Source organism: Narcine bancroftii, chromosome 8 (genome assembly GCF_036971445.1).
Source record: "Narcine bancroftii isolate sNarBan1 chromosome 8, sNarBan1.hap1, whole genome shotgun sequence".
Lineage (NCBI taxonomy): Eukaryota > Metazoa > Chordata > Chondrichthyes > Torpediniformes > Narcinidae > Narcine > Narcine bancroftii.
The window spans coordinates 75,266,853-75,291,067 of record NC_091476.1 but is presented as its reverse complement, the minus strand read 5'-3'; the positions used below and the strand labels follow the sequence as shown (position 1 = coordinate 75,291,067).

Sequence of the window (24,215 nt, the reverse complement as noted above, 5' to 3'; positions counted from 1 at the left end):
TCCCTGACTCCACCATCCCCTTCTCCCCTGGCTCCACTGTGCACACCCCTCCCCTCTCCCCCAACTTCACTGCCCCTCCCCTCTCCCCCAGCTCCACCACCAGGGGTGGGGTTAGAAGGGAGCGTGGGAAGTAGAATTGGGAGGTGGGATTAGATAGGATTATTGGGGTTAGAATTGGAGGGTGGGGTTTGACGTGAGTGTTGGGGTTAGAATCGGGGGTGGGGTTAGATGTGACTGTGGGGGATAGAATCAGGGGGTGGGGTTAGATGGGAATGTTGGGGTTAGAATTGGTGGGTGGGGTTAGACGGGAGTGTTGGGGTTAGAATTGGGGGTGGGGTTAGACGGGAGTGTGGCAGAATTGGGGGCTGGGGTTAGACGGGAGTGTTGCGGTTAAAATTGGGGGGTGGGGTTAGACGAGTGTGGGGGTAGATTCGGGAGTGTGGGGGTAGATTCGGGGGGTGGGGTTAGACGGGAGTGTTGGGGTTAGAATTGGGGGTGGTGTTAGACAGGAGTGTTGGGGTTAAACAGGAGTGTGGGCAGTGGAACGGGGGTCGAGTTTGGCTAAGATGAGCTGTAGCAGCAGTGGCAGAGTCTGCGACGGCGTGGGTGAGTAACGCACCTCTTACGTTTCCCCCCCCCCCCCCACAACCAGGCCCACCGTCGGCAGTGAGAAGGACGAGAACAAGGACTCGAAGCCCCGCTCCCTGCGCTTCACCTGGAACATGAAGACCACCAGCTCTATGGAGCCCAACGAGATGATGAAAGAGATTGGCAAGGTACTGGACGCCAACAACTGTGAGCACGAGGGCCGGGACAGGTACATGCTGTTCTGCATGCATGGTGACCCAGCCAAGGACAACCTGGTGCAATGGGAGATGGAGGTGTGCAAGCTACCCCGGCTTTCCCTCAACGGCGTCCGCTTTAAACGCATCTCCGGCACCTCCATGGCTTTCAAGAACATTGCCTCTAAAATCGCCAACGAGCTGAAGCTGTGAACAGGCGTCTGGGACTGGACTCAGGAGAGGGAACGGGACCCACCCTACTTCCCTCACGAGACCCCTTCTTTCTGCGTTAGTCTTTTCAAGTTTATTTTTTAGTTTTATTTTTAAATTCTGCCAATCACGCATTGCACACAGCCACACCTTTCCCCCTGGGTGGGGTTGGTGGATGAGGGGAGGGAGTCTCTCTGTCTCACACACACAGCATTACACTAACTGACGGTAGCAGCCTGGTCCGCTCCGGCCTGGCACTCAAGGGGTTAAACTGACAACAGGGTTCCCTCCACACCCCCGTGTCTGCGCCTGGTCTCCCCGACATCAGCCACTCGCACCTCTGTATTCCCTTGTGCTTCCTGTAACCTTTCTCTCTCCCCCCCCCCACCCCCCCATGTCTGTCCCCTCCTCCACTCCCCATCTACTTCCCTTGTCCGTCCCCTCCCTCCCTCGTCCGTCCCCTGTCATTCCCTCTGTCGCCACCCCCCCCATCTGTTCCCTCCTTTGCTCCCACCCTCCATCCCTCCCTGTTACTGCTTCCCACCATTGCTCCTGTTGTTTCCCCATCCCCTTCCCCCGCTCCCTTCATTACTGCCTCTCCCCATCTGAAGGGGCCAACTATCAAGGTCTCCACCCCCTTACACTGACCCCAGGGCCCTGCTTCCCTGGGGGGGGGGGGGGGGCAGGAGTGTGAGTGGGGGGATGGCTGGGGAACTGAGCCAGGGTTCCAACTGCAGCCCTAGCCCCTGAGAATGAGGTAGATGGACCTGCTACCGCTGAGGCCAGCGACACTACACACTGGTACTGCCCTGTGCCAGGCATTGGGCTGGCCCCTCCACACACACACACACACACACACACACACACACACACACACACACACACACACACACACACACACACACACACACACGATAATCATGTCCTGAATTGCAGCGTGTCGCTCTCCCCGGGAGCCCCTTCCAGCTACATTTAAGGTGAATTATGGATCGCCTCTCCCTGCGCAGCGCAACACAGCTCGCCGTGAGAGGCCCGGGTTCTGACTGCAGGGGATCTGAGGGGTTTTTTAATTGTAAATGAACTAACGCAACTTTGTCCTGTCTTCAAAATCTGCTGTTTCTCTCTGTTTATTTTTTAATTAATTAAACGGTAGATGAATCACAGAAACTCTCGATACCTCATTGTCTGCCACCATGTCCCAGCATTCCTACACCCTCTGCTTTTACCCCAGGAAAGCATTTACCTGTCTCCTCCCAACAACCTGGTGCTGAAACAGCAGATACATCAACCGTCCTTGCCCATCACACCTCTGCAGGCGCACACACACCCGGCCTCGCTCCCCAGCTTCCCCCCCATTCCCCTTGATGCCCTGACTAATCAAATACCTGTCGATCTCTGCTGCAAATACAACCCAACAACCTCACTTCCACGGACTCTGGCTAAAGAATTTTTTCCCTGATCTGTTAAATTGATGCCCTTTCATCCTGAAGTTGTGCCCCCTTGTCCGAGAATCCCCGACTGCAGGAAACATCCTGGCCACATCAACCCCATCCAGGCATTTCAGTGTTCGAAACGCCTCGATGAGATCACCCCCCACACCCCCCTTTCCTGCACTCCAAGGAATAACAAGGGCAGAGAGGTTTGGGGATTGTCTCTTTCAGGGCTGCGGAGGTGAAGCAAGGGTCTTGGTCCTCTGAGGTACAGGTAAGAGAGAGGAGCCGAGAGCAAGTGGACCTCCGCCACCCCCCTTCCTGGTCACATTATTTGGGGGGGGGGGGGGAGGAACTACTGTATTTGAAATGGTGTTCCACGCCACAGTGGCCTAGGGATTCCAAATTGCAGACAGCAGGGATCCAGCGCTGAACGAGCCACCCAGACTCATGGGATACTGGTTTGTCCAGTTCTTGCTGAGATCATACCTTTCGGTAGATCACACCCTCGGAGAATTGTTCTGCCAGAGTGTGGCACCAGCGGGGGTGATCAGTGTGTTAAATGTGAGCTGGAAAAATCATGCCTTTGTGATGAGAAAGATTCATTGTCTATAGTTTAACTGTGGTCTGGCTGGTGTCCTTGATGGAGTAGGATCTAGGGAGCATTCAAAGTGGGACAAGGGTTGTGGCACCGTTTAACATTCATAAATTTAGACGGACAGTGCGCTAATGGGTCCTTCCAGCCCACGGGCCCGTGCCGCCCAATTGACCTACAATTGAAGGGTGGAAACCGGAGGCCCCCCCCCCCACCCCAAGGAAAGCCCACACAGACAGCGCAGGCTTTGAACCTGGGTCACTGACGCTGTAACAGCGTCGAGCTGACTGTCACACTTTGAAACTATATTGGCCACCGACCATCCTGCCGCAGTCTGGCCACACAGTCAATGTAACACAGCACTAGAGATCAGGACCAGGATTCGAATCCCACGGTCCGTGTAAAACTGTCAAAGTATCAAAAAATTTAAATAAGGTACAAGGTGAAGCTGCATCTGGAGAACTGCATGCAGATCTGGTCTCCTTACTCGAGGAAGGGCTTTGGAGATGGTGCAGAGGGGGTTCACCAGGTTGATTCCAGGGAGGAGGGGGTTCGAGTCGTCTGGGACTCTGCTCACTGGGATTTAGAGAATGAGACGGGACCTTATAGAAAGGTATAAAATTATGAAAGGCAGAGATGATAGAGGTGGGTTAAGTTGTTCCCATTGGTGGGGGAGACCAGAACAAGGGGAGCAGATTTAGGACGCAGATGAGGAGGAACTGCGGAACTGCCTTTCCCAGACGGTGGAAATCGCTGCCCATTGAAGCAGTGAAGGTGACCTCAGAAAATAGATTTAAGACAGGTTGGTTGATTTTTACATCGTGGGGAAATTAAGGGATATGGGGAAAAGGCAGGTTGGTGGAGATGAGCCCATCATCAGATCAGCCCTGATCTCATTTACTGGCAGGGCTCAACGGGCTGAATGGCCAACTGCGCTCCGATTTCTGATGTTTCCCCTCGGGTTGTCTCAGTTGCTAGTGCCTGGGTCCATGGGCAGCTGCAGTAGACTCCTCCCACCCTCCCCAAAATGCTCGTTCCTGCCTGAAGACAGTCAATTCACGTCCTTTGGAGAACTTGGCCTGGCTCCCAGAACCACACGCAGGCTCGGTGACACAAACTTGCAGGAACAGCAGCGCAGCCCCGCCTGTGTTCACACACAACCTTCTGCTTCGCTGAGGCTGTGGGGGAGGGGAGGACCTCGAGGTCTGTGCTGAGCTATTATCCTGCCTCGTCCCACTGACCTGCACCCAGTCCATTCCCCTCCCATCCATGTCCCTGTCCAAATTCTTCAATGTTAAAATCGAGCCGCATTCACCCCTTCAGCTCGTCCCACCGCTCTCTGTGAAGAAGTTCCCCCAAAACCTCCACTTTCGCCCTTAACCCATGTCCTCTGGTTTGTATCTCACCCTCCCTCAGTGGGAAGCCAATCTACATTTACTGTCTGTCTCCCTCATAATTTTAAACACCTCCATCAAATCTCCCCTCATTCTGCTCCACTCCAGGGAATAAAGTCCGTACCTGTTGAACCTTTCCCTGTAACTCAGTCCCTGACGTCCAGGCAACATGCAGGGTTGTGGTGAAAAGGCGATTTCCGTCAGCCCCTTCCGTAGACATGACCCATCTGAGAAAGCCGGCTTACGTGTTCACATAGCTTGGTGAGTCAACCAGGCTCCACCACTGAGACTACCAACTGAAGTGGGTCGTATGTCTCAACACCCTAATCCATCTTGTGATTCTTTCACACGGTGCTCGGAAAGGCGGGTAAAACTTGGCTTTAAAGCGTGGCTTGTGGGAGGAGAGGGGACCATGTGTCAGACCCCCTTACCTTTCTGGAGCCCAGGGTCTGCTCCCGACTCCATGCTCTGACCAGGCCTTCATTAAACAGCCCAGTCCGACAGAAAACCTGCTGTCGGGACTCCGCAAGCGCTGGGGTCGAGTACGATACTCGGACGCGCAGAGGGAACGCAGGTCACGCAGTAACAGGTCACCAACGTTTTGGGCCCTTCCTGCGTGACCGACTGAGTATGCAACAGGGAGACCCCACCAAAAACCCAGACAGGCAGAGTCCATGTCTAGTAAAATATTTTATTGAAATCCTGTAATTCACAACTTCCATTGCAGAACACCCAGGAAATTCTGAACAGATCTAGGGTGGGTGAGGGAAGGAGAGGAAGGGGACAAACTCACTAAAAAAAAACCTGCTGTAACACCAAAAATAAGTTAAAAGTATCGTCAATGGACATTTAAAAATAAAATCACACGCGCAGACACACACACTCATTGTAAGGAACACAATGGAGAGGGAGAGCTAATACTGAACGTTGTCCACAGCACATCAGCACTGACTGAAATGTGTGTCCCACAACCCCCCCCCACCCACCTCCCCCACACCCAGCCCCAGCAGCTCGGCCCTCGTGTGAGGGGCACTGAGATCAAACACATTCTACTCTGGGATCTACACTTGACACTAATTAAAATATCAATTGGCCCATGTGGGATCGAGGGGGGGTTGGAAGAAAAGTGTCCATCCACCACCCCCCCCCAGCCCCCTTTTCCTCTACCCCCTGGCCCCCTCTCCCTCCACCCCACAACCCCTCAGGGTCTCCTAAACAGCCCTGCGGTAGCTTTCACTCCCGAGACAGGGGCCCACATTTCACTCCAGAGCCCCTGTAGCTGTGAGCTGTGTCCCCTTTCACCACGCAAAACGGGTACGGGTCTGGGTTAGAGGGATCCAAGCCCCCCTCTCATCTCGCAGAACAGGTTAGTAGGAACTCCTCTGGAAGCTAATGCCATCAGAGAGCCTGAAACAGCCCTCATTCTGATGAACGGGATGGTGCCATTCCAACATGGGGGCTGTGTGGTGAGAGTTGGGCAGACTCCCACGCTCCCTTTAAACCCAGCACGTCCGCTGGACTTTGTTATTTAGTCTCTCTTTGAAAAGGTGACTTCCACAGGTGGGGTGGGGGGGAGGAGGGGGGGACACACCTGTGGCAAAAGGCTTGAGGGTTGGATCGTTGTTTGAACGTAACATCCCGATTCCACACTCATTACCAGGGAAACAGAGGCTCTCCCACAGCCCGCCGGCGGTGTGTGTGGGAGAAGGCAGCCACGGCCAGAGCAAATCTCCACTCAAGTTGGCTCTAACGTTGTTCCCTTCTCCTCACGTGAGCCCTGGACTACCTGCCCCCTCATCAGGCAACCCCTGTATAACTCCTTACCCCACCCCCGTACAACTCCCCTCTCTCTGTGACCCTTGCTTCCCCAAGTAAACCCTGGACCAAATCTACCCTCCCCCCCACCCACCCATGACGCCTGGACCACCTGTGTCCCCTCACTATCTCTCCTTGCCTCCCCCCACCCTTACCCCGGAAGAGTGGAGTCTGAGCAGGTCACACAGAAAGGTGCCAGGCCTCAGTGCCCCGGGCCCCTGCTATGGCACGGGTGGAGGGGGGGAGGGGAATGTTTCCACAGGGGCTCAGAGCTGGCTGCAGGGCAGACTAACCAGGGAGAGCTGTGGTTCACCTCCTACAGGACCCAGCCCACTTCGGAGGCAGAGTGTAAGGTCATTGCATTGGGTGGGGGAGGGGGGTGGATGGACAATTCACCCTCACAGGCTGAACGATTCCATGATTAACCATCAACTGCACACGGTCCTCTTGGCCACCCAGGGCTGGGCTTCAAGGCTTCCCACAGCAAATTCCAGTTATAATATTATTTTCATTCATAAAATGATCCCCCCACCCCAGTCCCAGAATGGTGGAGGTGCCTTTCCCTCTCACCATCGATAGACAGAGACCTGCAGGGAGGCTGCGTTAGTGTCCATGGGTCCCGTGGTGGCCCTGGATAATGACAGGGCCCAGGACTGCAGCCCACTCCACCAGTCCCCGGCTCTGGGGCAGCAAGGCACTGCCACGTAGTGTTGCAGGACGAGGGGCCAGATTCCCAAGCATCGTTAAGTTAAAACTACATTTCCATTTTTGAAAACTAAAACTTTAAAATTAGTGAAATAAAAGCAGCGTTAAAACAAGTTCCACCGGCAAAATTGAGGGTGCTGCAGGGTCCCGTCAATCGGGGGAGGTGGGGGTTGATCATTGGGGGGTCCCATCGATCCTGGCGTCCTTCCCAGTCAATACTGGGGTCCCGCTCACTGGTGGGCCCCGTCAATCGTGGGTGCGAAGGCAGGGAGTCCTGTCTGCCCTGGGTGGACGGTCCGAACCAAGGCAGATGGCAGCTACGATGCATGAGATGACCCATCAGAGGGTCGTTGCACGACGCCAATGTCTCAGGTAGCCGGAGGGGTCCTGGTCTTCACCCAGCAGTGGGGGGAGGAGGTGGAGGGGAAGAGGCTGCCCCAGACCCTGGCAGGAAGGGCTCAGTGAGCGGAGGAAGGGGGTGACTCCACCCCGATGCCCACCAGTGTGGGGAGGGCGGGCCGGGGGTTCTGGGATGACACGCTGGGTCGGATAAGAGGTGGGGGAAGCTGGTTCGGGGCCGGGCGGGATGGCAGAAAGCGGCCCTGCTGGAGGGGAGGGGGCTGGCGATGGAGGGCCGGGGGGGGCGGCGGGGAGGGGGGGCCGCAGCAGGGGTGGAGGCTGGGAGAGAGTGGGGGTGGGGGTGGGGGCGGGAGGAGCTGGAGCAGCCTGGACCTGGAGGAGAAAAGAGGTTAGAGGTCATTGAACCCTGACGGGACCCCAGAGCCCCACCACCTCCCTCTGTCCCTACCCCGTCCCTAGAATTCAGGGAGTTAGGTGTTAGTTTGTGATCTCAGGATTCCTGAAGACGGTGCAGGAGGGGAGGCTTCGGGTTTCTGGATCATTGGGCTCTCTTCCAGGGAAGGTGGGACCTGTTCCGACGGGACAGATTACATCTGAACGGGAGGGGGACGAATGCCCTTGCGGGAAGGTTTGATAGTGCTGGGTTTAAACTAGATTTGCAAGGGGATGGGAACCAGAGGCCAGAGCAGAGGGAGGAGAGGAACAATGAGGTGAAAATTACCTGCATCGTTAGTGTCAACAGGCTGTACGTGGTGGAAATGTTCTCAGGGGCATCTATTTCACTGCAAGGTGTATCGAAGGAAAGGCAGACGTGCTGAGAGCGTGGATTGGCTCATGGAATTATGACATGGTGGCCATTAGTGAGATCTGGTACAGGAGGGGCAGGACTGGCAGCTCAATGTTCGGGCTTTAGACACGATAGAACGAGGGGATGAAAGGAGGAGGAGTGTCAGGTAAAATATCCCAGCTGGGCTCAGGCAGGACAGACCAGAGGTATTGTTGACTGAGGCTAATTGGGGTGGAGCTGAGGAACGGGAAAGGTGGGACCACACTCATGGGGTTGAATTATAGACCGTCCGATGATCAAAGAAAATTGGAGGAGCAAATCTGTAGAGAGATGGCAGACAGATGCAGGAAACAATATTGTGATAGGAGGGGATTTTAATTTTCCACATATTGACTGGGACTCCCACACTGTATGGATGGGTTAGAGTTTGTCAAATGTGTTCGGGAAAGTTCTCTAAATCAATATTTAGGTCAGCTTTGTATGGAGCCAGGAGAGATGGGAGATCTTCATTGTTTTTGTTTTTTTCCATCAGTGTTTACTCAGGAAAACAAGCAGTGAGGTCGTGGGACCTACACAGATTAAAAAGGAGGTGCTTGTTGTCTTAAAGCAAATCAGGGTGGATGAATCTCCAGGGCCTGACAATATATACCCCTGGGGCTTGAGGGAGGCTGGTGTAGAAACTGCAGGTGCTCTGGCAGAAATATTTAACATGTCCTTATCCACATGTGTGGAGCTGGAGGATTTGATGGTAGATCACGTTGTTCAAAAAAAAGACTCAAAAGTAACACTGGAAATTATAGGCCGGTGAGCCTGACTTCAGTAGGAGGTAAATTACTGGAAGGTGTTCTAAGAGATCAGATTATTTGGACAGCCAGGAGATAGTCAACATGAATTTGTATGTGGTAGGTCGTGTTTCTGTAAATTCTTTTGAGGTTACTAGGGAAGTTGACCAGGAAAGGCTGTGGATGTTGTCTACATGGACTTAAGTAAGGCCTTTGACAAGGTCCCACATGGGAGTCAGTCAGGAAGGTTCAGACGCTCAGTATTCATGGTGAAGTAGTGAACTGGATTCGATTATGCTGCATTGGAGAAGCCAGAGTAGTGGTGGATGATGCTTCTCAAACTTGAGGCCGGTGACGAGTGGTGCCTCAGGGATCGGTGCTGGGACCACTGTTGCTTGTCGTCTATATTAATGATCTGGATGATAATGTGGGAAATTGGATCAGCAAGTTTGCAAGTGACACTAAGATTGGAGGCATTGTGGACAGTGAGGGAGGTTTTCAAAGTTTGCAGAGGGATCTGGACCAGTTGGAAAAAGGGGCTGAAAAATGGCCGATGGTGTTTAATGCAGACAAGTGTTCCATTTGAAAGGACAAACCAAGAAAGAACATACACAGTAAATGGTCGGGCACTGAGGAATGCAGTAGAACAGAGAGATCTGGGAATACATTGGCCTTCATAAATCAAAGTATTGAGTGCAGGAGTTGGGATGTTGTAAAGTTGTAGAAGGCGTTGGTGAGGCCAAATTTGGAGAATTGTGTGCAGTTTTGGTCACTGAACGACAGGAAAGATATCAATAAAATAGAAAGAGGGCAGAGAAGATTTATTAGGATGTTGCCTGGACTGCAGGAACTGAGTTACAGGGAAAGGTTAAACAGGTACAGACTTTATTCCCTGGAGTGCAGAAGAATGAGGGGAGATTTGATCAAGGTGTTTAAAATTATGAGGGGAGATTTGATCAAGGTGTTTAAAATTATGAGGGGGAACAGAGTAAATGTAGGTCGGCTTTTCCCACTGAGGGTGAGAGATACAAACCAGAGGATGTGGGTTAAGGGTGAAAGGGGAAAGGTTTAGGGGGAATGTCTTCACACAGAGAGTGGAACGAGCTGAAGTGGTGAATGTGGGCTCAATTTTAACATTTAAGAAGAATTTGGACAGGTACATGGGCAGGAGGGATATGGAGGGCTACGGACTGGATGCAGGTCAGTGGGATGAAGCAGCAAAATGGATCAGCACAGAGTAGAGGGGTCGAAGGGCCTGTTTCTGTCCTGTAATGTTTTATGGTTCTTGGCACCCCCCACCTCTCCAAACCCGGCCCCTGCCCCACCTCCCCTGTCTCTTGCCCACCTCGCGTCCCCTCACCTACCTCAGCCTCCTCCTCTGCCTCTTCCTCGCTGCTGCCCAGTAAGGGGTTGGAGCCCCCGCTCTCGTCCAGTGCAGGGATGCCCCCGGTGCCACCCTGCTCTGCCTCCCACTCCTGCACGATCTCCTCGAGGTTGAAACGGCGCCGGTAACTGATGAAGAAACTCTTCACTTGGGCCAGCGTCTTGTTGCCCACTACGTCTGCCACGGCCTGGAAGTTGCGACCGTACCTCCGGATGCCTGCACAGGGGAAACCATCCTCTCATCTCTGGCTTGGGAGGGGACCTCTGGGGGAACGGAGAGGAGGGAGGATAGAGCTGCGGAGATAGGGAAGATGCGTGGTTTTGGGGTTAACAGGGCAGAGCGGTGGGTCCATCCACACTGTCTGATCCAGTCCCAGGCGGGGGCATGTGGGAGACGGTGAGGTGGGTAGGGGGGAGAGTGAGGGGCCGGGCAGGGTGGGGGCTAGGGCAGGCGGGTACCTTGTACAGCCAGTAGCTGCTCCTCTGTGGTCCACCGGGAGTTCAGCTTCGGATGGGACTGTAGAGACACGGGGAGAGCAGGGTGAGGGGCAGCATTCCATCCCCCAGGCTCTCCGCACCCATGGTGGGCCCTTCCCCACCCTCCACTGCAGACCACCACCAAGTACACAGAAAGGTCCCACTGATTCCATCAGCCACAAGCAGGCCCGCCGGGGTGGGGTCTCCCATTCACCTCCACTCTTCCAGCCCTCCCACCCTCCTCTCCCCCTCCCTCCGGGTGGAGGGGTTTGGAGTCGTGGAGCGCTCTGCTTCCCTTCATCCATGGTTGTTGTGTGTAAAGACCACTGTGGGGGGAGGAGACCACTTACCTCAGGGGGCCTTAGCTTGTCGATCCCTCCCTCCAACGTCTGCTTCAGTGAACTGTTGATCTGCTTTATTGTCTGAACCTGCGAGTGGAAGAGCAACAAGGGGTGTTCAACCAAAGCACAGACACCACTGCTCAGAAACACGACTGTCCCTGTCACCCCCAAACACCAGCCACAGCCTTGACTCACTGCCCCAGAGTGAAGCTCCCTCTGCACCGTCCCATCACACATTCCCAGGGTCAGACACAGAGTGAAGCTCCCTCCACACTGTCCCATTACACACTCCCAGGGTCAGACATAGGGTGAAATTCCCTCCGCACCGTCCCATCTCACTCTCCCGGGGTCAGACACATAAAAGTTACAAAGCAAGAAAGCTGGTTCTTTGGCCCATTGAGACAATGGTGATGCCATTCATTCCCTCATGTACCCACCACCCCACCCCCAAACGATTCTACCCCTCATCCAGAGGATGCAATTTACTGTAGCCAATCAACCTGCACATCTCTGGAATGTGGGAGGAAGCCGTTGCACTCGGGGGAATCCCATGCAGTCACAGGCAGAGCATGCAAACTCCACACAGACAGCAACGGAGGTGGAGATCTAACCCTGAGCTGGGAGGGCTCGGTTGTGCTGCCTCTTGCGCACTATTGGGGAACTCTGCCTGCAGCTTAGATGGTGACGCTTGCTGTCCGCTGCTCCTCTCATACCTCCCAATCTCTGGTGATGAGGGCTTACAGTGGGCATACCTTCCCATTCCCCTTCTCACCGCCGGCAAGGTCCCCCTGACCTCTCCTGTTCTCGCGCCACACACTGTCCCATTCTCACTGCTGGGAAGGTCCCCCTGACCTCCGCTGCTCTCGCGCCATGCACTGTCCCCTTGCCTGTCCTTGCCAGGAAAGAAGTGCAGACATTGGCTGGAGCAGCTGTGGTCACCACACAGCCAGGTGGGGGTGGGGAGCGACTGTCCCAGGTCACTGTCTGGGACAGAGAGGGCAGCGAGAGGGGGTACTGTCAGCCACTCTCCCCCCATTGGCAGTGAGTGGCCAGAGGGCCCCCCCACTCCAAGTGGTGGGAACAGAAGTGCTGGAAAAACAGCAGATGACGCAGCACCCGGTGGAAGTGGAGGGCGGCTGTAGTTCTGGGCCTGGTGGTGAACAGAGGCTCCCGCAACACAGGAGGCATCTGGTGAACATGCTGCGCACCTGGGACTGGCTGGAGGGGGCAGCAACGGGCAGGACCCTTCTGCTGTACCTGAGGCCCCTACTAATCGGAGGAATAACCCCCCCCCCCACATCTCCAACTAGGCAGCATTAACATCGGCGTCTTCGGCTCCGCACCGTTAAGAACGTTACACAAGCAGGAGGCTGCCATTCGGCCTGTCGAGCCTACCCCGCCATTCAATGAGATCACGGCTGATCTGATTAGAGGCTCATCTCTGTCGACCTGCCTTTTCCACATGTCCCTTAATTCCCCTACATTGTAAAAATCTACCCAACCTTGTCTTAAATATATTTACTGAGGTCGTCTCTACTGCTTCAATGGGAAGCGAAGTCCACAGATTCCCTGCCCTCATCTCCGTCCTAAATCTACTCCCCTGGATCTTGAGGCCATGTCCCCTCGTTCAGGTCTTCCCCCACCCATGGGAACCACTTGCCCACCTCTATCTGATCTCTGCCTTTCAGAATTTTATACGATTCTATAAGATCCCCTCTCATTGTTCTAAATCCCAGCGAGCCTAGTCCCAGACGACTCGATCTCTGCTCATAGGCCACCCCTTCCCTCTCCATTCAGAGAGCTCTCCCCTATCATCTCATCTTGCCTGTTGGCCTATGCTCCTCCCGTTGCCCCTTCTCTCCTGCTCCCACCTTTTCATTCAGGCACCTGCTTTTTATCTGCCCGCACTGTGAACAAGGGCTCAGGCCCGTTTACCTCCCGTGGACGCTGCTTGTCCTGTTGAGTTTCTGCACTGGGTCCCAGCATCTGCAGCCCTCCCTGTCTGACTGTTGTACCGGAGGAGTACGCACGACCCCGGGACTTGAAGCCCCCTGGGAAGGTCTCACCTGCCGTTTGATGGAAATCAGCTGGGAGTCAAGCTGTCGCAAAGCGATGGTGGCGGCGTTGGGGTTGGCCGAGACGCCGGCCACCTCATCCTGGCTCAGGTACATGTCCTTGGGTGGCCTCCGCTTCGCCCGCGGCGGGTGGTGCCTGTACTGGATGCTCTGTGATTCCCTCTTCACCATCATCGACTTCCCATTCGTCTGCTTCTGCTCGCCCGGTCGCTAAGGGGACACGCAGGGTCAAGGGCGCCCACTCATAAAGCAATGCCTCGCCACCCCCCCCCAGCCCCGTGAAGTGGTCCACCACTTCTCCCCTCCCCCCCCCCCCCCCCCCCCACACAGCGGAACTGCTCCAGCACACTCAATCAAAAGTTGGCCAGCCGGCCCATCTGTTCCCCGTACTCTACTCTTCAAATAAAATGTCTGAAACACATTTACTCAGGTTGCCACCACTGCTTCAGTGGGCAGCGAATTCCACCGATCCCCCACCCTCTGGGGAAAGCAGTTCCTCCCCATCTCTGTCCTAAATCTACTCCCCTGGATCTCAAGTTCTCATCTTACCTGCCAGTGGAAACCTGCTTCAACCTGATCTATTCTACAGATCCACGAAAAAAGGCCCTTCAGCCCTTCTAGTCAATGCTGAACCGTTATTCTCCCTAGTCCCACTGACCAACACCCAGTCCATACCCCTCCCATCCATTGACCTGTACAAATTCTTCTTCAATATTAAAACTGAGCCCACATTCTTCACCTCAGCTCGTTCCACACCCACACTGCTCAGTGTGAAGAGGTTCCCCTGAAACTTTCCCCTTTCACCCTTAACCCATGACCTCTGGTTTGTATCTCACTCACCCTCAATGGGAAAAGCTGACCTACATTTACTCTGTCTGTCCCCCCTCATAATTTTAAACACCACAATCAAATCTCACCTCGTTCTTCTACACTCCAGGGAATAAAGTCCGTACCTTTCCCTGTAACTCAGTTCCTGAAGTCCGGGCAACATCCTAGTAAATCTTCTCTGCCCTCTTTCTATCTTATTGATATCTTTCCTGTAGGTCGGTGACCAAAATTGCACACAATTTGGCCTCACCAACATCTCGTACAACTTCATCACCATCTTCTCATCGTTTTATGTATCTTTGTCAGATCTTCCCTGAATAATAGTCCCAGGTTACTCATCTCTCATTAACTCCCTCATCTCTGAGATCAACGCCCCTGTATTTGAAGAACTGTGTGCAGTTTTGGGCCCTTCACCTTAGAAGGGATGGATTGATGTTGGACAGAGAACAGAGAAGATTTACCAGGATGATTCTTGGAATGTAGGGGCTAACATATGAGGAACGTTTAGCGGCTGGAGTATAGGAGAACGAGAAGGAATCTCATATAGATTTCAAATGCTGAAAGGATTGGACAGAGTCGAAGTGAATAAGGTGTTACCCTTGGTGGGTGAGTTCAGGACATGAGGGCATGAGAATGAGAAGGTACCCATTTAAAACAGAGACTAGCAGAAATTTCTTTAGCCAGAGCGTCGTGGATTTGTGGAATTCGTTTCCATTTCAGACTGCGGAAGTCGGATCGTTGGGGGAGATTGATTGATATCTAATTAGTCAGGGGATCAAGGGATATAGGGAAAAGGCCGGAACTTGGAATTGGATATGAGAATGGATTATAGCTCAGGGTGGAGGTCAAGAGCAAACCTGATGGGCCAAATGGCCTGCTTTGCTCCTTGAATTTCCAGCAAGGAGACCAGAACTGCACGCAAGCTTCACCAGCCCCCTGTACACTTACAGCAGAACCTTCTTGTTCAATTCAATCCCTCTTGAAACAAGGGGCCAACATCCCACCTGCCTTCCATTTCCTGCAAACATTTGCCGATTAATGGCAGGCAGTTCCTGTTCACGCTCAAAGATTCCCGGGGGGGGGGGGGGAATTACAAATAAAATCCTGTGTCAGGTAGGAAGTCGTCATTTCAGAGAGACAGAGGCTGTGGTTCACTACCCCTGGGGTTGGGGGTGGGGGGGGGTTTCATTCCTGCTTCTCAAAGGTCTGGGCTGCCACTGTGTACCTCAGGAGAGAGAGGGGGATAGTGTCAGCACAGTGGGCCCCAGATGGTTACACCTTTCCAGGTGAAGCAACTCCCAGTCATGTGTGGAACGGATGAGTAAAACCGCAGCAAATTTTCACCCAGTGGGACAGATCCAGCCAGGGGAAGTGGGATGGGGGCAGGGGATACACCAAGGGCAGCGGTAACAAGGAACCCTCCATACGGCATAGGGGCTGGGGTTCAGCCAGGGAAAGAGGGTGACGGGCAAGACAGGGAATTAAAGGCAATCATCTCAGGGAATTAAAGAACAGGTCCAAGGGGCTGAATAGCCTCCCATCCAGCAGTCAGGACGCAGGAGTCAAAAATATTTTGATTGAGCCATCAGATAGGAGGAGGAACATTTCAGCACAGGATAGGCCCTTCAGCCCATGATGTTGTGCTGACCGCTACAAAGCTACTCCATAACAATTTACCCTTCCCTCCCTCACACCTGTAACCCTCTATTTTACTTTGGTCTCTCAAATGCCCCCCAACGTTCCAGCCTCCACCAACTCCCCTGGCAACATATTCCAGGCCCCCACAACTCCCTGAGGGAGGAAGGAACTGGCCAGCACAGAGCAGGAAAAGCTGCCTCTCCTGCCCGTCCGGACAGCAGACAGATCAGAGCACTCACCTCCCTTTTCACGTCCGGCTCGTAGTCACTGTCATCTGCGATCTGGACCGTCACCTCCTCTGCCTCATCGTTGCTGCTCAGGGACCAAACAAAAGGTGAGGGTGGGTCTTTGGCCCCTGCGGCAGCTGCCCTGCCACCGCTCGGTCAACCCCCCCCCCACACGGGGAACAAGGGAATGGGCAGGACTGGCCAGGGGAGCTGGAACCACGCGCAGGGCCAATCAGCATCCGAAAAGAGGGCGGGTCCCAAACTGAGATGTGGATGCTGCTTGACATGCCAGGGAGGGGGCAGAGGCCAGAAAAGGAGGGTGGGGGATGGCACGGAGGGGGGCAGAGGCCGCCCACGTACCTATCCTCTCGCTCCTTCTTGTGCACCAGCTTGCGAGCTTGCCGGTCCATGACACTGGTCCGCGCACGAGTCTTCTTCCAGGAGTAGTAGTACTTCACCAGGCTAGAGATCAGCTTGTCTGGTAACTGGGGAAGGAGAAGAGAGCCAGGGGAGGGGGGTTACACAGCAGCAGTTCCACAGGGTGGACCACTACACCAGTCCCCCACACAACCTCCCACCACGTGCACCCACACCCATGATGTTGTGAGGTGGGGGTCCCTCTGCCTTCACCCACAATCCCCCCAGCCTCCCCATTGGTCCAGTCTAGATCCCACACACACCTCCCCTCTGAAACCCACCCCCCCTTCACTCCCTTCCCTCGCCCCATCCCGTTTTCTTTCTCTCCCCTCCTCACTCCCATCCAATTCTCACTCCCCTCACTACGTACCCTCCCTTCGCCCCTCACCCCCATACATCTCCCTTCGCCCCTGACCCCTCCCTCACCATGGCTCGTCCCATTCACTCCTCTCACTCCCTCTCTACCCCGTGTCTCCATCCACTCTCACCTCAACCCTGCCCCTCACGCATGCCCCCTCCCTCATCTCACCCTCACCTGGTCTGCCCCTACAACCTCCCCCTTGCCCCTCCCTCACTGCTGCCCCAAACCCTTCCCTCACCCTCCATTACCCTCCCCTTGCCCCCCTCCCTCACCCCTCACCACAACCTTGTCCCTCTCACTCACTCCCCTCTAGTCCCATGCCCCCATCCACCCTCACCTCAACCATGTGCCCTCCTTCCCCTCAGAACTGTCCCTCTCCCTGATCCTGCACTTACCTCACCTGCCCTGGCTCTACAACCTCCCCTTCCCCTCTAGTCCAATCATACTCTCATGCGCCCTTCCCTCACCCCTGCCCCCTCACCCCAACCATCATGACCCTCCCCAAATCTCCCGATGCCCACGCATACACCATGCCCCCACCTGCCTCACCCCTTACCCTGAGCCCCATTCATCCCCCACCCCTGCCAAATTGCCTCCACCCTCCCTCCCGTGCCCCTCCCCCGTGCCCCCAGCCTCACCATCTGTTGGATGCGCTGGAAGCTCTTCCCATGGAAGCTGAAGGCCTGCTCGAACAGCACCTTGTCCTCCACACTCCACTCGTCTGGGAACGGTGTGAAGTTGGCTAGGTCGGCCAGCGACTTGTCCACGTCGTGTTTGTGCCACAGGAGCATGCCCAGGGCCTGGCACGGGAAAAGGCAGGGCCACGAGAGTTAACGGGGAGAGGCAGGGATGCAAGGGTTACCGGGGAGAGGCAGGGCCGTGAGGGTTAACAGGGAGAGGCAGGGCTGCGAGGATTAACAACAGTCAGCTCCCACCCGCCAAGCAAATTCCACCACCCCCTCAGTCCCAGGCAGCTCCCTCCCCATGCACCCCCACCCCCCCAAGGCTGCTCCCTCCCAATCCAGGCAATACATAATCTCAAGCAACTGGAAAATACACTTATCCGGCAATCCCCATAGGTGCCGGATACTGGGGGGTTTTACTGTGCAAGCCCGGATGAGGTTCTTGCTCTCGTTAGGATGGGGCCTCAGCGTGAGTGAGCGCGGGCGTACCTGCTCAATGTTGTAGCCGTGCTTCTCCTTGGCCATCGCGATGTACTCGTCAACTACAAGAGCAGGATTGGAAGTGAATCACACTGGGAGTGGTCACCGACGCAGAAAGAAACAGCAACTCAACCATATCCTTGCAGACCACCGAGCACACTATGTGACAGGTTTGTGGGCCCCACCCTGAGGCATGCTGGGATTCATGGGAGGCCCCTCAGCCTGTCAAGCTGTGCTATCATTCCATCTCTTCTGTGCCCATCCCCCTAGCCCTCAATTCCCAATTTTCCAAAAATGTATCCAGCGCCTTAATCTCCCTGGGAACCCAGTTTCCAAACCCTCTGGAGCGAGGGAAAGAATTACAGGGATTAGCTCTGCGAGAAACCGTTCCTTCCAACGTCAGATTCAAGTGTCCGCTGCCCAATAACAATGTCACCTCCTTGGAACCTGCCCCGTCTGCCCCAAAGGATCACATGTTACCCCTTCAATCCTGGACACAAGACAACATAAAGCCAACATCGTAGTCTCTCAATAGAAACCATGAACCCCAAGAACTAACCTAGCCATTAACTGTGGCCTCTACAATTGGACTCTCTACTGAAGCTCCCCCCTCTGATTGGCCTCTCTGTTGGAGCTCCCTCCTCTGGCATCTCTGCTGAAGCTCCCCCCCTCTGATTGGCCTCTCTGCCCGAGCTCCCTCCTCTGATTGGCCTCTCTGTTGGAGCTCCCTCCTCTGGCATCTCTGCTGAAGCTCCCCCCTCTGATTGGCCTCAGACTGCTCTTGTGAATTCCCCACCCCCCTTAGCCCCCCCGCCCCACCCCCTCCCTCTTCCTTGCAACGTGTGCATCACAGGATTCAGTGGTTGAACTCAGGTCAAATTTTCCACCAGCCTTTCAATTACCAGTCAGGGTGATGAGAGGCCAGGAGACCATTCAGCCCATCGTCCTGGTACTGGCTTTTTAAAAAAACAGGGCAACTCCCAAAGCCTAGTAGTGCTGCAAACCAAACCCCAGATTGTCAGGAATTGACTTACGCTTTGCATCCGAAATGTTGTGGCTCGGAGACCACACCAACATGCCCTTGGCATCCTTTTCACCGAAGCGAGCAGCACTGTCTAAACACACAAGAAAAAGACAAACGAAAGCTCAGTCAGCAATCAGGCCCTTTCCTTTGCAGGGAGGGGAGGCTCACTTACAGGTGTTCAACAGGAAAGTCTGCAGACGCTTTGGCTGTAGAGCAATGCACAAACGCCTGGAGAAGGTGCAGGTGCTCTGATTTAAAGTGCGTGGAATTGGGGGGTGGGGGAGCAATCCCCAACCCTTCGTCGCCTTCCTGCACGGAATAAAGCTGTAAACACCTCCAAGCCACTGGTGTGAAGCCAGCAACACTGTGATCCTTTGTCCTAGCAACTGGCTGTTCCATCCCTCACCCCATCGCCCCAACACCCACCCACCCTCTCCCAGAGAGAGTGCAGGGATCAGGGAAAGTCAGGCAATTACTGGGAGCCAGGGCTGCGAAGAGAAAGGAGGTGTTCTTCCTCACCCCGGGGCTCTGAGAGCAGATGGCCGAGGCAGCTCACAGCAGTTTTACCCCTCCCCATGCCGACACTTCCAGAGCAGCCCAAAACATTGATGTGGAGCATCACTCTGGAAGGGTGGGCTTTCTTTAACCTGCTTGAGGGGGGTCCCTGTGGTGAGGACATTGGCTGGGGAAACTCCAGGGTTTAGACTCTGCAATGATGAATAACCAGCGAGACGTTTCCCTGTTGGAATGGTGTGCATGCTGGAGGGGAAACTGCAGGTGGTGGTGTCCTCCATCCTGGGTGGGAGACGGGTGGGGGGAGGGAACAGCCTGGGCCAGGAACTGCAGTGCATCCCGCAGACGTGGTCCCTGCAGACACAGTGCCCAGAGGTGGGGACAAGGATATTTGGGGGCTGGAGGGCAGGGGGGGTGGTCAATGGGTAGATGGAGGGAGGGAGGGGTCCGATGGGCAGGCAGAGGGAGGAAGGAGTCTGATAGGGAGACAGAGGGAGGGGTCTGAAGGGGAGGCAGAGGGAGGGATCTAGATGGAAGGTGGAGGGAGGGGTCCATTGGGGAGAAAGATAGAGGGGTCCGAAGGGGAAAGGGAGGAGGAGGAAGAGTCTAATGGGGAGGTGGAGGGAAGGATCCGATGGGGAGGTAGAGGGTGGGGGGGTCCAATGGGAGGGAGAGGTTCGATGGGGAGGTGGAGGGAGGGAGGGGTTGATGGGGAGACGAAGCCTCTCCCTCCATGTGGAAATGCAGGGAGGAGTCCAATGGGGAGGCGGAGGGCGGGGTCCAATGGGGAGGCAGAGGGAGGGAACAGGTCTGGTGTGGAAGTGCAAGGAGAGGTCTGAAGGGGAAATGGAGGGAGGAGGGTTCAAGGCAGAGGGAGGGGGTTATCAGTAGGGAGTGTTCAGGAGACAGTGGGATGGACGGGAAACCAATTGAGTGGCTGCTTTGCCATGGATGGTGTCGAGCTCCTCCCCCACCAAGTGTTGCAGTCAGTTTGTGCCGTGCTGATGGAGAGAAGCCTCGAGCAAGGCTGCAGATGGGCAATGGGACGAGCAGCAGAACTGGAACAGACACTGGAGCAGGGGAGTTGTGAACAACTAAGAGTTCTCACTTGTTGGTGTTTGTGTGCAGCACAATCGATAAAAAGCACAAGAGAGCATTTTGTTTTTGGATCAATAGCCTCAAAGGGTGGGGCATCTGTGAAAAGTACAATATGCAGACATCCCATTGAACACTTGCACAAAACGCAGAACAGCAGCAGGAAAAGCAGGTGCAAGTGTAGCTGAAGGCAGCGCCCAACCCCAGAGAGAGGAGTGGGCAGTCCAACACACCAGGAAAACTCAGGGCCAGCGTCGAACCGAGCAGAGAATGGGGCCTGGGCTACGAGGTGGCCTGTACATTGCCAAGCGGGAGAGAAGAGCGTGGTTACGCCCAACTCCCGGTCCCCTGCCGCTCTAGTGGTCCAGCTCTTGGGACCTGAAACATTCTCCACACCCTGCAGGGGTTTCTTACCTCTGACAGACAGACTACTGCTGTTCCTGGTACACACTTTTTACACGTCTGACGCCTCCGACTCCTCCCAGACACCCTGAGAATGGCGGAATGGCGTCTGAGGTGGCAAGACGCGCTGTAAACGTAGAGAAACTGCAGGATAACTGTGGCGCAGGCCAAGAATGCTAGAACAACATGCGGAGGGAACGGGCGGGGGGGGGGGGTGGGGGGAGAGCCAATGCGCTCGGGGCAGATCTATGGGTTTGCGACAAGAACTTGATCTCGGATCAAAACCAGGGGCGCTGGAGACACTCCCCTGGGGAGCACCACTTACATTCAAATCACAGTTTAAAATATTCACTACAGATTTATTGTTTTCATTTCCAAATGCAACTGGTTGGGTAAATGCACCACACTGACTCTCCATCCTCCTATCAAACATTGAACATACACGTTTCCCACGATCGGGGAGTCCAGGACAAGGGGGCACAACTTCAGGATAAAAGGATGTCGATTTAAAACAGAGAGATTTCTTTAGCCAGAGGGTCGCGCGTCAGTGCAACTTTTTGGCAGAGGCGGCCGTGGAAGCGAGGTCGTTGGAGGTATTTAAGGCAGGGATTGACAGGTATCTAATTATTCAGAGTTAAGGGGAGTGGGGCTGAGTGGGAGGATGGATCAGCTCATGATTAGAATGGCGGGGCAGACTCGATGAGCCGACTTCTTGTGATGTTTCTATTCAGCCCATCAAGTCCATGATGGCCCTGAGCAAACCCATTAATCCCACTCACTGACATTTCGCTGTAACTTATCTCCGGTTTCTGCCAGCCCACTCCCCATTCCCCCTCCCTTCCCTGTCCCTCCGTCTCCATTCCTTCAGCTCTCCACCTCCTTCCCTCTCCTTTCAGAGCCGTCCCCCTGTTTGTTTTTGTGGGACCATGCTCCTCCCCCACCCCACCCCCATTTGTTCAGGCCGACACTTTGCTCATCCCTTGATGCCCTGTATCTTTATATTTACTACATAAAGGATCCTGTTTGACCAGCTGAGTTTCTCCAGCGTTGTGTTTTCATTCTTTTCCCCCATTTCACGTGTCCCCAGACTCTCTCCCCGTTCTACCTCCGCCAACCCCTGGCAGCGGCTGAGTGAAAGGACCTGGGGTAACCCCAAGCAGTGAGTGAAACACGAAAGTCTGCAGACGCTGAGATTGTAGTAAAAACACACCGTGCACTGGAGGAACTCGATAGGTCTTTCAGCAACCTCCAGCCAGATATTAATATTGACTTCTCTGGCTTTCGTTAAAACCATGCCCACCTTCCCCCATCTCTGTCTCCTTTTGCACAGACATGACAACATCTTACCTTTGCAGGGCTGGATTCCTCCCCCAGCTGGCGCCGTCTGAATTCTGAGACTGTCTGAGATTTCCTGCTTCTGGCTCATCCTGCTTATTCCTCGAAGAAGGGCTCAGGCCCGAAACACCGGCAGCGCGTCTGTGTCTCCCGTGGAAAGGCCGGCTGAGTTCCTCCAGTTTTTCTGTGTGTTTTTAACTAATCCCACTTAAAGGGGGGGGATGCGGTGGAGGGGAGGAATGGAGACTGGATCTCTGGAACTAACCGCTGCACTACTGAACTCCATTTACACATTGCAGAACGCTTTCAACTGGGGCAGGCAGGGGAGTGAGGATTTCCAAGGGTACACCCTACTGGGGATGGGGGGGGTGGGTGTGCAGAAGTAAGGCTTCGTTATTATCTGCTGCCACCGCAATATAGGAAGGAAGTGAAGGCCCTGGAGAAGCCTCCCCATCCCAGCTGAACAACGTGCCACTCCTCTAGCAAGGAGAGCCTCTCTCTCCCGTCACCCACTGCACCCCATCCAGCCTGCCTCCCTCCACCTGACCCCTCGTTTGTCTCCATCTGGCTTCTGCCTCTGCCCGAGATTGACCACGATGTTGCATGGATTGGAAAATAACTTTTACAAGCCAGGTTAGCTTTTCTCTTTTGGAGCGAAGGAGAACGAGGGGAGACTTGATCAAGGTCGACAAGAGTCTGAGAGGCGTGGACAGGGTGGTCGGCCAGTGCCTGTTTCCCAGGGTGGGATCGGCAAACACCCAGAGGACGTCTGTACAAAGTGAAGGGAGGGAAGTTTAGGGGAGATGGTTTTTTAAACACAGAGTTCTGGGGGCCTGGAATGCCTTGACTGGGGGTGAGGAGGGGGGGGTGATGGTGGAGGCTGGAACATTAGAGAGATTTAAGAGACTCTTCTGTAGATAGGGTGGTGAAGAAGGCTTTTGGTATGCTGGCCTTTATAAATCATAGCATAGAATATAGGAGCTGGGAGGTGAGGTTGAGACTGTTCAAGGCATTGGTGAGGCCAAGTTTAGAGTATTGTGTGGAGTTCTGGTCCCCAAATTAGAGGAAGGATATCGATAAGGTAGAGAGGATGCAGAGAAGATTTACTAAAATGTTTGGAGGAGGATTGCAGTACCTAGAATACAGAAAAAAATTGAGTAGACTGGGACTTTATTCATTGGAGCGTAGAAGGTTGAGAGGGGATTTGATAGAGGTGTTTAAAATTATGAGGGAGATGTGAATAGGCTCTTCCCCTGAGGGTAGGGGAGATTGGAATGAGGGGTCATAAGGGTTAGGGGGAAAAACTTTAGAAGTAACTCAGGAGGAAGCTTTTTCACTCAGAAAGGGGTAGGTGAGTGGAATGACCTTCCGGAAGAGATGGTTGCAGCAGGGTCAATTCAGTCATTTAAGAGGAGGTTGGATGAGTGCATGGATGTGAGGGGGTTGGAGGGTTATGGGCAGGGAGTGGGTAGGTGGGACTAGTGGAGTTTCACGTAAATCGGTGCCGACCTGACGGAGGAGAGACTGCTCCTGGTGCAGACACGAGAGAGGGGAGACGGCTGCTGGTGTGAACCTGCGAGCGCAGTGATTAACCCGTGTCCTCTGGTTTGTATCTCACCCACCCTCAGTGGTAAAGGCCGACCTACATTTACTCAATCTATCCCCTTCATTATTTTAAATACCTCTTATATCTGCCCTCATTCCTCTACGCTCCAGGGAATAAAGTCCTCACCTGTTTAACCTTTACCATTCTCAATATTTAATGTGCCACAGGCAGGGTGGTTGGGGGGGGGGGGGGGGGGGAGGCACGGCCTGAAATCATAAAATGTTTTTCATGTAGTTGGTAGGAGAGGAGTCTGGAAAAAAACTAGCTGAACGTGACTGGTTCACAGGGAAGGAGGCCCATAAACTTTGAGGAGAGCCCTAAAGGGGCCAGTTCAAAACAAAAGGTTGAGAATGGCTGTGTTCGAGTGAACCCGCGGGGAGTCAACATCAGTCCAGGAATTCTGGGGCACACTAAAACAACAGTCCCTGTGGGACACGAGGTGATGGTCGCCATTCGTTCCTACCAATATT

The 24,215-nt window shown here is 54.4% G+C and overlaps 2 protein-coding genes across 9 annotated transcripts in view; one reads left to right on the top strand and one right to left on the bottom strand.

Annotated features, from left to right (window-relative positions):
* mark2b (MAP/microtubule affinity-regulating kinase 2b) overlaps nt 1-2,159 on the top strand; it is a 111,938-nt gene extending 109,779 nt beyond the window's left edge. For all 5 annotated transcript variants that reach the window (XM_069894218.1, XM_069894217.1, XM_069894215.1 and 2 more), the window contains one exon: nt 653-2,159. In XM_069894218.1, coding sequence (XP_069750319.1) covers nt 653-995 — 343 coding nt within the window. In that variant the 3' untranslated portion in view covers nt 996-2,159. The remainder of the gene's footprint in view (nt 1-652) is intronic.
* Nucleotides 2,160-5,082: 2,923 nt separating this feature from the next.
* The window catches only part of LOC138740907 (REST corepressor 2-like), a 57,725-nt gene continuing 38,592 nt past the window's right edge, over nt 5,083-24,215 (bottom strand). For all 4 annotated transcript variants that reach the window (XM_069894222.1, XM_069894221.1, XM_069894223.1 and 1 more), the window contains 10 exons: nt 18,805-18,885; nt 17,780-17,832; nt 17,246-17,407; nt 16,190-16,314; nt 15,842-15,914; nt 13,128-13,346; nt 11,071-11,148; nt 10,703-10,760; nt 10,225-10,460; nt 5,083-7,663 (listed from right to left, as the gene is read on the bottom strand). In XM_069894222.1, the coding sequence (XP_069750323.1) occupies nt 7,271-7,663; nt 10,225-10,460; nt 10,703-10,760; nt 11,071-11,148; nt 13,128-13,346; nt 15,842-15,914; nt 16,190-16,314; nt 17,246-17,407; nt 17,780-17,832; nt 18,805-18,885 (1,478 nt within the window). In that variant the 3' untranslated portion in view covers nt 5,083-7,270. The remainder of the gene's footprint in view (nt 7,664-10,224; nt 10,461-10,702; nt 10,761-11,070; nt 11,149-13,127; nt 13,347-15,841; nt 15,915-16,189; nt 16,315-17,245; nt 17,408-17,779; nt 17,833-18,804; nt 18,886-24,215) is intronic.